Genomic DNA, 13,457 nt, shown 5'->3' on the forward strand with positions numbered 1-13,457 from the left:
CCCAGGGGAAAGGAACAGTGACCCCACAACTGAGCCAGACCTGCCTGTGAGTGTTTGAGGATCTCCCCGTGGAGGCGTGGGTTGGGGCAGTGGCACTTATTCACTTTATTTCAAAGGAAGCCACCTAAGATGCAGACCACACATTTCTAAATATAACATTAAGCTCTGAGGACGTAGCTTGGTATGTAGACAATTAACAATAACTTTGTAAACACTGGCTAAAAAGAGGCAAGTACCTGCATAGCAATAGGTCCCTGCGACATCTGAGAGCTGTAATTCATCCCTATCATGCCTTGCATGTTAGGCTGCATGACAGAGACCATAGGAAATCCTTGCTGCTGCATCGGCATCAGACCTGCTGAAAAACAAAGATATCGTTAAGGTCGATGTGTCTTACAGTTTACTTTCTTAAAACTCTAAGTACCTAAAGGACTTGTTTCTTGGAAAGTGGCAGAGTAGAGAGGAAAAGGCACAGGCTCTGGAGTGAGATAGACTTGCTTTGAATTCCAGGTCCATCATTTACTTAGGTTTGTGATCTTGGGCAAGCTAACAAAACTTCATCTGTAAAATGAAGATAATAATACTTGTACAGAATTTTTGCGCATATTTAAAAAATACACAGTATGACCTATCTGGCCTTCAAGACGACCCCTGGGGATCTCTATTTCTTGGCATTCATGTCCTTGTCCTTCCCTCCCACACTGAATAGAGCTGACCAGTATAACCAATGGGACACTGGCTTGTTCTCAGTAACTGTGCAGCTTCATCCTTGTTCTCTGGGATCAGCTGTTGGGAAAGCCACTGCCACATCATAAGAATACTCAAGCAGTCCTATGGAGAATCCACGTGACAAGAACTGAAACCTACTACCAAAAGGCAGCACAAATTTGCCATCTATGTGAATGAGCCATCTCAGAAACAGATCTTCCAGCCCCATCAAAGCTTTAGATGACTACAGTCCTGGCTGACATCTTTACTGCAATCTCCTTGGTCCTGAGCCAAAACCACCCAGTGAGGTTACTCCCAGATACCTGACTCACAGACACAGTGTGGTTTACTATTTTAATAGTAAACTGTTTAAGTTTGGGGGTAATTTTCTATGCAGCAGCAAATAACTTTTAGTTAAGAGTTAATACTAATTAAGCTACTTTTAATACAAAAGTAGGTTAAGAGCGTGAACTTTTGAAGTCAACTAAAAATATCACTTGCTAGGTTTGGGACTTTGGGCAAACTTGCTTAACTTCTTTCTGTACCTCGGTTTCATAGTCACACGACTGTTTAATACCTAATATGCTTAAAGAAATGGTACTTCTCTTCTTTTTCCTTACATGGTTAATATAACACCACAAAACAGCCACTGTCATGCAAAGTATATAATGGATGAAAGTGTGATTTATAGTATGGTACCTCCCAAACTTTTCCAAAGAAGCAGTCCCAAGAGGAGAATGAAAACTACATTCCTCCAGGGATTTACTAAATACTAAATGTCTACTATATTTTAGGCACAGTTCTAAATACTTGGTATACAATAGAGAATAAAACAAAATCCCTACATAGCCTGAACACAAATTTCATCCTAATTTTACACTGTGCCACAGATCATATCTATGCTAGTTCTAGTATAAGGATTAAAAGAATCAAATTTTGATTAAAAAAAATTAAAGGTCTGGTAAAGTCTATATGCTTATCTAGTGGATTTTGTGTACCTTCAAGGATATTTACGGAGTTTAGTATCAGAAGCATGGATATTACATTTGAGGTAACACTGATCACAGTGGCAAGTTATTCATTTATATTAATCATTTATTCAAATATTTGAAGCCCTACTCCATGTCAGGCATCATTCTAGGTATACAGCATTAGACAAAGCCAGGTCTTTACTCTTATGGAACTTACACTGTTACTGGGGTAGATAATAAAAAAAAATAAGTGGACATCAGGTGAGGGTAGGGGTAAGAGAGTCAGTGAGAGAAGTGGCTGCTATTTCATAGCCAGAAGAAGTTTCACCAAAAGGAGGACATTTAAGCAAAGACTTGAAAGAGTAAGGGAGTGAGCCACGTGGCCACCACGGAGGAGCAGTCTAGACAAAGGAACACCAAATGCGAAGGCCTTGAGGCGTCACGGCCAATGAGAATGCAGAGACTGGATAGAGCACAGGAGGATGTCATCCCTCTGATGCCTTTAGACCTACAGTTTTATTTATTTTCATAATTTTATTTAAGTCCTGAACAGGTAACTCAAAGATATGGCATGACGTTTAAAGGCACAGAAGTACATACAGTTGAAAAACAAGTCCTGTTTCTCTCCTGTCTCCCATTCACCTTGGTGGCCACTCTTCTTGTCAGTTCCTTGTACAGACCTTCAGAAATAACCCATGCGTAATTTAAAGCCTTCAAAAGATCAAAAAGTCCACTCTAACACACTCCGTAAAAAAAAAAAAAAACAACAAACCTCTAAAACAGCTGCAAATTCCAGAAGAAAAAAGTATCAGGCAACCTTTTGGGCTCTATCCTTGTCCTGTTCCTTTGCTTCATATGTAGATTTTTACTTGAAAGTTTATAAAAATGCAAAATGAAGAGCCACAAAAATAAACACAAAACGCTGTGATGCCTTCCTAAACAACAACAGACCTCCAACCACTTGATCCAAATCTAGGACACATCTAATTACAGAGAGTTTAAATAATGAATAAGCGTGAGTCCAATGAAAAGAATACAACTGACCCTTGGAAAAATTTACCTGAAACTCAGCCTCCATCACTGATTATGAATGGAGACACTGACCGCCTGCTACTGAGCCGCTCTTTATCATTCATCTCTACTGGTGACCTGGGAGTCTCTGTTCTGTAGCAGGCCTACCATAACTGGTCAACACTGGCTGTGTGAGAAGGGCCAGTTTTCAGAGAGGCTTGGACTGTGGAGAGGAAGTGGGTACACAGGAGTGGGAGAAGTGAGAAGACAGACAAGCATATTCTTCTGTCAATGTTCTGTCCCAGTGGAACAGAGACACGTGCTGAGATCCTACCCTTTCACTCCTGTTTTCTTGAAGACAAAGCTAGAATAGATATTGGTGGGCCCTTGTCTGAAACCTAGCAGACAAACTGCTAGAAATAAAAGAGACTTAAAATAGTTTAAGCAGAATATGTGATAACTTATGTACATGATTATAGTAAGATCAAATTCATATACAGAAAACACAGGTTTAAAACAACTAAAGAGGTTCATTTATTCATTCCATAAGCAGCTATAAAGACCTGATTATTTTCTATCAGCATGCTGGGTGCTGGAGATACTCACGAGCGTGAGGCAGACACAGCCCTTGCCCCACAGAGCTAACAATCTAGAAGACAAGAGAAAGTTGGCATTCAGAGAACTACAACTCATTTCATTTTTGTCACTTGTTTAATACTCTTGTCTTAAAAGTCTCCTTCATCTCTGAGGTTAAACAACAACCCCTTGATTTGATATTTAAATAAGTTTGGGAGAAATGAGGAATAATTTTTCTTATTCCCCAGATTACCCAATTTTTGAGAAATTTTAGGAGTAAGCTATCAGGCTCAAGACAACAAGAAAATTTTACTCTTTTTGGCAACAACAGAACTTTTTTTATTCATTTAATCCCCAAGTTCAGAGACAAACAATGGAAAATGAAAGCTGACAACATAAACTTTCACGTACCTTGAGGGGGTCTCAATCCACTGGCAACCGGAAACATGAAGCTGCAAACAGAATAAAGATGCATCAGGACTGAGACCTCCCTGGTGGTCCAGGGGCCGAGAATCTGCCGTGCAGTGCAGGGGAGGTGGGGTCGATCCCTGGCTGCAGAACTAAGACCACACGCCTGGGGCAACTAAGCCTGCCTGTCCCAGCTACTGAACCAGCATGTTGCAACCGAGACCCAATGCAGCCAAATAAATAGTATGTTTAAAAAATATATGAGGATCTTCCTAGTGCAAAGATTTCAGATAAAATATGTAATATTTTACATAAGTAAAACTATAGCCAAGGCCCTGGTATCTGTTCCACGGTATAATATTTAATTATCCACCATCAAAACGGGTTGAGCACCCACAGTATGCATGACAGTCAGCAGGTTAGCCAAGGGGGAAAATTTTGAACCAGAAGAGAGAAGACTTTGAAACTGATACTGGTTCTGTCACTGTGTGACTCCCCTGGACTCTGATCTCTCCATCCATAAAATGAGAGGGCTGGATTAGATTCAATTCAGTGAACATTCATTGGGTGCCTATTACACGACAGGCCTGAATGAGCTCAGGCTTGCTGAAGACACAGATTCAGGCAAATAACTTTCAACATAGGATAGACTGTACTAGGGCCTGTGAGAGGGCCAGAATACTAACAGAAATGAGAAGAAAACAGATTAATTTGATGGGTTAAATCTTGGGAAGGTTTCTGGAGGTACCTCTTGATCTGTATCTTAAAAGAAAGGCACATTATACAGCAATAGTTTGAACAGAAGTTCAGAGGCCAAAGCTGTAGCGTGTTCAGAAAAATGATTTAAGGTTGAATACAAGACACAGGATTAGAAAAGTAAGCAGATTGGAGAAGGCCTTTAAAATGTTTGATTTTGAATAGCACATAAAGTCAGATTTTTAAGAATTGTGGAGACAGGGACGACAGAGAATGAGATGGCTGGATGGCATCACCGACTTGATGGACATGAGTTTGAGTGAACTCCGGGAGTTGGTGATGGACAGGGAGGCCTGGCGTGCTGTGATTCATGGGGTCGCAAAGAGTTGGACGCGACTGAGCAACTGAACTGAACTGAAAATATACAGAATATAAAATGTTACCATTTTAACCGTTTTTAAGTGTACGGTTCAGTGGCATTACGATGTTGTACAACCACCTCCAAGATCCATTTCCATAACTTTTTCACCATCACAAACAGAAACTCTGTAGTCTTTAAACAATAACTCCCCATTACTTTCTGCCCCCTCAACCCCTGGTAACCACTATTCTGCTTTTTGGTTTGATGAATTTGTCTATCCTAGCCACCTTAGACAGAGAAGGCAATGGCAAGCCACTCCAGTACTCTTGCCTAGAAAATCCCATGGATGGAGGAGCCTGGTAGGCTGCAGTCCATGGGGTCGCTAAGGGTCAGACACGACTGAGCGACTTCGCTTTCACTTTTCATTTTCACACATTGGAGAAGGAAATGGCAACCCACTCCAGTGTTCTTGCCTGGAGAATCCCAGGGACAGGGGAGCCTGGTGGGCTTCCGTCTATGGGGTCACACAGAGTCGGACACGACTGAAGTGACTTAGCAGCAGCAGCAGCAGCAGCCACCTTAGATGGAGAAGGAAATGGCAACCCACTCCAGTGTTCTTGCCTGGAGAATCCCAGGGGTGGGGGAGCCTGGTGGGCTTCCGTCTATGGGGTCACACAGAGTCGGACACGACTGAAGCGACTTAGCAGCAGCAGCCACCTTAGATGGAATCATACAATACTGGTCCTTTTGCATCTGGCTTGTTTCACTTAGCATAACATTTCCAAGGTTCATCAAGTTGTAGCATGTGTCAGAACTTCATTCCCTTTCATGGCTGAATGATATTCCACTGTTTGTACTTAACCACATTTTGCTTATCCAACTCATCTGCTGATGGACAGCTGGGTTGGCTGCTGTGAATAATGCTGTTATGAACACTGATGTATGAGTATTTCTTGGAGTCCCTCTTTCAATTCTTTTGGGTCTCTACCTAGGAGTGGAGATGCTGGGTCATATAGTAATTCTATGGTTACTTTTTGAAAAACTGCCTGTTTTCCACAGCAGTTGTGCCATGTTACATTCCCAGTGGACCAGGTGGAGGTTCCACATCCTCCACCAACACTTATATTCTGGATTTTTGTTTGTTTGTTTATAATGATAGTTATCCTAATGAGTGTGATGGACTATCTCATTGTGATTTGGATGTACATTTCCCTGATGTCAGAGATTCTCAGCAGGGAAATGATCAGAAATGTACTGTACGTTTCTCTGGTAATGGGGTATGCAGAGAAGACTTGAAGTAACAAGAAACAGCTAAAGAAACTATTAAAGTAATCTTAATAAACCAGAGTAGTAGGAATGGAAAAGAAGAGGTAAATGAAAGTTATTTAAAAGGAAGAATCAACAGGACTTTGGAGAACAGTATTGAAAAAGCTGAAAGAACTGAAGATGCCTCTGCAATTTTGGGCCTGAGTGACTACAAGGATGGTGACGCTGTTCACTGCAGACAGGAACCCAGTGTCAGCAGGTGTGGGGAATAAGGTGCTAGGAAGGTGTCCACGAGGAGCATTCTAGAGCAATCAGAGAAGTAACACCAGATCAAGAGAAGGGTCTGCATCAATCTAGCTAGGCTCTTTATTTTTTGGCCACACTTTGTGGCATGTGGAATCTTAGTTCTCTGACTAGGGATCAAACCTGTGCCCCCTGAAGTGGAAGTACAGAGTCTTAATCACTGGACTACCAGTGATTAAGTAAGGACGTCCCCTGCTGCTGGTGCCAAGTCACTTCAGTCGTGTCCGACTCTTTGTGACCCCATAGACGGAAGCCCACCAGGCTCCCCCGTCCCTGGGATTCTCCAGGCAAGAACACCGGAGTGGGTTGCCATTTCCTTCTCCAATGTGTGAAAGTGAAAAGTGAAAGCGAAGTCGCTCAGTCGTGTCTGACCCTTAGCGACCCCATGGACTGCAGCCTACCAGGCTCCTCCATCCATGGGATTTTCTAGGCAAGAGTACTGGAGTGGCTTGCCATTGCCTTCTCCGAGGAAGTCCCCTAGGCTCTTTTAAATAAAGGTAAAAAGAGAAAAAAAAAGTTCAGGTCTGGTTGTGGATGTGTCAAAGGGATGTGTATACATAGTGAGAAGACAACAAAAGGCAACCTTGGAGAATTCTTAGTGAAAACTGTGTAGAGAATGGTCACTGAGAACCAAGGAAATTGATTATAACTGAAAGTTATAACTGGAGTAGGACCACATTTAAGGAAGGAGTTACCAGTGTCTAATGCTATAGAGAAGTTGGTAAGAATGAGGGTTAATAAATAAAGATTGCTGTTTTAAAAAATAATGACCTTTGAGTGAACAGTTTCATCACAGGAAACAGGACCTGCAGAGATAAAGACTTAGGATACAGAAGATATAATTAGAGACTGAGAAACAAGGTTTTTGAGTGGACAGGATTAACACAGCAAAACGATGAAGGACTTCTTTCTCTGAGACCAGAGGGAAAGAAAATAGGACAAATACAGAGGAAGAAAAAATCCGAGTGGGAAAAATCGTTATATCTGGAAGATAAGAATCTGAAGGGGAGTTCTGAGAGTCTTTATAGGCACATAGTGAGATCCAGGAATAGTATGCCAAATTTAGGTGTCTTTGCAATTTTTGATTGCACGACACCCACCTTGACCCAGGAAAAGGGCTAAAACCCAAACTGCAGAGTCTTCTAACTTTAAAATACTTTGATCAAGAACTTTTTTGGTAAGGTGGTTTACAAATTTCTAGTTGGACAGCTATCTGGTTACATATCATTTACAGCCTTGTAAAGGATATGAAACACTCACAAATTCTGCTGGCAAGTGGGCCTGCACCCAAACAGAGGCCTGAACAGTAAACTGCTTTTCTGAAGGGCGCACAAAATGTATTAGCTAAGCAATGTGTTAACTGGATAAAATGTTTAAACTGCAAGTTGAAATTTGGTAGGATTCAGGTTTTTTTAAAGTTAATGATATACTAAGATTTATAAACTGAGGAGCAATGCGTTTAAGTAGTCAACATGTTGAGACTTCAAAATCAGTTTAAAAGATTATAGACCTATAAAGGTTACTTTGAAAACATACACAAAAACTAAATTAAGGATGTTACTAGATAAAGAAGATGTAGTACATAATTACAATGGAATAACACTCGGCAATAAAAAGGAACAGAACTGGGTCATTTGTAGAGACCTGGATGGATCTAGAGACTGTCACACAGAGTAAAGCAAGTCAGAAAAACAAATATCGTATATTAATGCATATATGTGGAATCTAGAAAAATGATACAGATGATCTTATTTTCAAAACAGAAACAGAGACACAGGCATAGAGAACAAAGGTATGAACACCAAGGGGGAGAAAGGGAGTGGAGGGAGGAACTGAGAGAGGGATTGACACATATACACTACTGATACTATACATATACTATATAACTATGAGAACCTACTGTATAGTTCAGGGAACCCTATTCAGTGCTCTCTGGTGACCTAAATAGGAAAGAAATCCAACAAAGAGGGGACATATGTATATATATAGCTGATTCACTTTGCTGTACAGTAGAAACTGACATAACACTGTAAAGCAACTACATTTTAACAAAAAATAAAATAAGAGTATTACTGACAAACATGACTTACTCCAATAATTATACAACAACCCAAACTACCTACTGACCTATGTACCACTCATAATACTCTCTGAAATGTTTAGACTAATACCCACCATACGAAAAGACCAGTAAGATACTGATAAAGACAGCAAAAGTTTGGCCAAAAACTGGGCAGCAAGATGACAAGCAATTTGATTTCAAAGAGAAACCACTATGCATTACTTATGTCCTACTATGAAAGCAGCACTGTGAGCTCTATTCGTCACATGCCTATCTCATTCATCCTCCACTTTCAGCTACCTTCACGACTAGCCCAGATCAGCCTTCACTTCTCTCTGAAGCCTGGACTCAACAACGGATCTCCCCACCGGCAGACTCTATGGCTTCTAATGCAGTTCATGCAGCACAGGTGAGGCATCTCCCTAGTGGGCCATCTGATAAGGCTGCATGTGTGCATGCTAAGTGGCTTCAGTCATGCCTGATTCTTTGTGACCCCACGGACTGTAGCCTGCCAGGCTCCTCTGTCCATGGGATTCTCCAGGCAAGAATACCGGAGTGGGATATATGCCGTCCTCCAGGGGATCTTCCCCAGCCAGGGATCGAACCCACGTCTCTCACATCTCCTGCACTGCCAGGCAGGTTCTTTACCACTAGCGCCACCTGTGAAGCCCTTGATAAGGCTGCTCCTGGAATTAAAACAATGTAGTGATTCCTCCTTAAATCAAATTTCCTTATATTCAAGGCCCGCTCCAGTGCCACAGTCCATCCAGCCAGCCTACCTGCTGTCCCCTATAGTTCATTAGGCCTTTCTATCTCCATGACAATCTCTGACCCCTTCCTCTTCCTCAAAATGAGGCCCAGCTGAAATAGCTCTTCTTTGCCTCCAATGATGCGTGAATCCACAAATATTTATAGAATGTTTTCTGTGTGTACAATGTGCTAGAGCCATGGAAGATAAAAAGATGAGGTGGCCCTTAAGGAGCTTATAAAAGCAGGAAATGGACAAGCTTACAAATGATACTATCCCAGAAGGATACAGACCAACCAAGATTTTTCAACTTTTTTTTCCCCTAGTATACTTAGTGCTTTTTTACTTCTCATCTCTTGGGTAAATTTTGCCCTTTACACAACTCTACAATTTATTCCAAGTAGCCCATTCAGGATACTAGACAAAAGTAGGCTAACTTTAGTAAAGTTGGAAAATGCCAGTGCTTTTTGCTTAGCCTCTTAGCAAACAGATAAGTACCTAAGAAATATAGTAAATTATGGTTAATGGATTTTCTCTATTAAAAGCTGAAAGAGACCACCTGGTTCTTTTTCTTTTTCCCTAAAATATACTTAGGTTGCAGCCATAGTAGGTTGCAGCCATAGCTTCTTCAGCCCTCGCCACTGGTCTCTAAAAATCATACACTTTTTAAATTAAGCAGTTTGTCAGCCTCAGAAAATCTCCAATACATGGAATACTTTTTTAATATTAAATTGAGTCATTCTCTCATATATCCTCTAGTTCAAGAACGCAACATTACTACAAACAAATTTTAAACAGGAAACAAAAATTTAAAGTTCTATCACAATTCAGGCTATATTTAGGGAAAAAAAAACTGTGCTCATGTTAAACTACTACAGACTAAAGGAAAGAATCCACTCAACTTTCTACACCAAAGATACCTTCATCTTTTTTGGAAAAAAAAAAAATGAAAAACAACCCTCCCCAAAAAAACCCAAAACAACAAAAAAACCCAAACCTGTGTCTGCTGATACTGCTGCTAAGTCGCTTTAGTCGTGTCCAACTCTGTGCAACCCCACAGACGGAAGCCCACCAGGCTCCCCCGTCCCTGGGATTCTCCAGGCAAGAACAACGGAGTGGGTTGCCATTTCTTTCTCCAAAACCTGTGTCTAGAATGCCGAATTCTTTCAAGTTTATATTTCCCCAGAACTTGGTGCCATGATTCATCATATACTTGATCAAATTAATGCCACTCACAAACATTTTAGAAACGGTGCTGACGTTCAGAAAAGAGATTTACACATTTGCCTTCTCCAGTCAGTAATGACTTATGCTAAAAAAAATAACAAATATGCTGAAAAACTAATGCAACAGTGAAAATCTGAAAACAAAAGGGAAAAAAAAGCAGTCTTAAATCTATAGAGAAAATGAAAGATGGAGTCGCACACAGGTGGTTTATTTAACAGCAACTGCTTATTTTTTCTGGCATATATATATATTACAAGCACCTGCAGGAGGTGATGACTTAAAGGCTTCACACTGTGGTATTCATGACTCCAAAATTAAAACCCTGCATATCAAAAAACTAACACTTGGTTTTCCAAAAATAATTTGGGATGCTTAAGATAAAGAACTGGATTTATCTCCAAACGTGTATGAACCTCGGGTTGGCTAGCAAAACAAAGTCAGACTAGGTCATTAACAGAAGTGGGATGTAAACTTCCCAGAATCAAGCATTTCCTTAAACGGTAAACTTGCAGGTTGCACTCATTCATTTCTTTAATCGTTCTGGATATGAGAAGCATTGGCAATCAGCAGCTGAAATATGACAGAAAGCAAATTTGCTTAAGGATTAAGTAAAAGTCTAGAAGCTTTGTCCTGATAACTGCATACGTGCTGTTCAACAGTGAATTGGTGTTTATTGAGGAGACAGGTGTTAAGAATTACCTCTACAAGAGCTCTTTAGCAAATGCAAAGGTTTTCAGGTTTTCCTGTTTCTGGTTATGTTAAGGAGGTAAAAGGACAAGACGGTGAAAGACGAACAGTGTGCGAAGAGACACACACACATATATCTCGGAAACACCCGTCCAGCTCTGTGAAAAGATCTTTCGGAGCCCCTGGTGAAGCCCTGGGAAAGGGAAGTCTCTGGCAGCTCAGATCCAGCCGGGCTAGAAGCGAGGCGTCGCTGTCCCTCCCTGACCCACCCGGCTGCCAGCCGCGCCAAAGGGACCCTCGCCTCCTCCCCGCTCCGCCCCAGCGCACCCGAGCGTAGAGGACAGGAGTCCGGCGCCCAGGCTCCATCCGCCCCTTCGGCCTAGGTTACCGGACGACGACCCTTCTCCCGCAGCCCTAGTTTCGAGGGAACAGGGGTGGGCGCCGGCGGAAACCGCCATAACCGCCGACCACCCGTCGCCGGTGCGGGGCCCCTGCGTCGGCGGGGCGCGTCCCGGCCCAGCTCCTCACACCCACCTGCCTCCCCCGGCGGCCCCCGCGCCGGCCCCCGCGGCCCCGCCGCCGCCAGCTCCACTTCCCGGCCGCAGCGCCATCTTGCTCCGGGCCCGCCGCCGCCACCTTCCCAGCAGCTGTCAGCTCCCGACAGCCACTTCCGGGGCGAACGCCAGGCCCCACCTTGCCGCGGCCCGGGGCGACGGGGCGGGGCCGCGGGCCCACGTGACCCTCAGCGCGTGGGGGCGGGGCCGCGCCACCTCGTCACGTGACCCGGCCGCCGCCTAGGGGACTCCCGGTGCAATTCTGTTTCGGGGAGGCTGGCGGGGCGGTCTGGGCGCAGTTCTAGGGGAGCTGATTCGTTCTCTGGGAAGGCTTTGTGGAGGGCACAGCTGGCCGAGCGGCAGGTAGTCGTCGTCGTTCCTCCGTTCGAAAAGCCATCATCTTAAAAAAAAAAAGCCATCATCATAGTTAATGGAAAGAATAGAGCGAGTCCAGTTTTGAATTTCAAACTGGTGGTGGGTACACGGGTGTTCTTTTATTGTTACTTTTTACACAAAGGATAGATGGAGCCTGAATGCCCCTTTGATAGCTTCACAGAGTCCTTTAGTGATGAGCTCTACTTCCCCCCTGGAACTTGGAAGATTTTTTTTGGCACCTCTCCTAAAAGCTTAAGTCACCTGGTAACCCGCGTTTTCCTTTTACTTACAATCAGGGCCAAAGCGGTGGTGCATGGGAAGGTTTATTGCACCTAACCTATCTGGGCATATTTTTACTGTGACTTTTTTCCTAGTCAAACTACTGTAAGTAAATGTAAAAGTTGAATGTAAACTTTTTCAAGCCTTGAGGTAGCGTTTGCTTTTTAACAAGTAACGGGTTTGTCGGGTTGAAGGAATCACAAGTTGGGATCAAGATTGCGGGGTCGGGGGTGGGGGGGGATGGATATCGATAATCTCAGATATGCAAATAACTGACAAAGTGAAGGAAAACTAAAGAGCCTCTTGATGAGGGTGAAAGAGGAGTGAAAAAGCTGGCTTGAAACTGAACATGAAAACTAAGGTCAGGACATCCAGCCCCATCACTTCATGGCAAATAGAAGGGGAAAAAGGGGAAAGTGACAGATTTTATTTTCTTAGGCTCCAAAATCACTGCGGACAGTGCAGAAGGTAATGGCAGCCATGAAATTAAAGGACGCTTTCTCCTTGGAAGGAAATCTGTGACAAACCTAAGCAGTGTATTAAAAAGCAGAGACTTCACTTTGCCGACAAAGGTTTGTGTAGTCAAAGCTATGGTTTTTCCAATAGTCATGTACGGGTGTGAGAGTTGGACCATAAAGAAGGCTGAGCACCAAAGAAGTGATTCGTTGGAATTGTGGTGCTGGAGAAGACTCTATATAGAGTCCCTTGGACTGTAAGGAGATCAAACTAGTCAATCCCCAAGGAAATCAATCCTGAATATTCCTTGGAAAGACTGATGCTGAAGCTCCAATACTTTGGCTCCCTGATGCGAAGAGCTGAGTCACTGCAAAAGGCTCTGGTGCTGGGAAAGAGTAAAGGCAAAGGGAGAGGGGAGCACCCGAGGATGAGATGGTTAGACGGCATCACCCACTCAATGGCCATGAATCTGAGCAAACTCTGGGAGATAGTGGAGGACAGGGGAGCCTGGCATGCTGCAGTCCTTGGGATTGCAGAGTCAGATACACTTAGCCACTGAACACATAACATTATAGTTAGCTTTATCTTTCACTTTTGCCTCAGGGATTTTACAGGGAAACAGTTTGTAATAATATTGTTTATTGGGCACAAATTACTGGTTAGAAACTTTACTGTATTATTTCAAATCCTCAGTGTCCTTAAGAGTTACTATTGGCCTTTCACAGATATCTAAGAAAACCAAGGTTAAAAGAAGTTATAATTCAGACCA

General features: G+C 42.8%; 1 protein-coding gene across 9 annotated transcripts in view; it reads right to left on the reverse strand.

Annotated features, from left to right (window-relative positions):
- SYNRG (synergin gamma) overlaps positions 1–11,705 on the reverse strand; it is an 80,664-nt gene extending 68,959 nt beyond the window's left edge. For 5 of the 9 annotated variants that reach the window (XM_055400659.2, XM_055400686.2, XM_055400676.2 and 2 more), the window contains exons 1-3: positions 11,559–11,704; positions 3,678–3,718; positions 237–358 (exon numbers count right to left, since the gene is read on the reverse strand). In XM_055400659.2, coding sequence (XP_055256634.1) covers positions 237–358; positions 3,678–3,718; positions 11,559–11,635 — 240 coding nt within the window. In that variant the 5' untranslated portion in view covers positions 11,636–11,704. Of the gene's footprint in view, positions 1–236; positions 359–3,677; positions 3,719–11,558 lie in introns of all 9 variants that reach the window. The other 4 variants (XM_055400669.2, XM_055400640.2, XM_055400693.2 and 1 more) reach the window with 3 other exon arrangements.
- Between the last annotated feature and the right edge of the window lie 1,752 nt (positions 11,706–13,457).

The sequence above is a fragment of the Moschus berezovskii genome, chromosome 20, assembly GCF_049115385.1.
Source record: "Moschus berezovskii isolate FMDL1 chromosome 20, NW_MosBer_1.0, whole genome shotgun sequence".
Lineage (NCBI taxonomy): Eukaryota > Metazoa > Chordata > Mammalia > Artiodactyla > Moschidae > Moschus > Moschus berezovskii.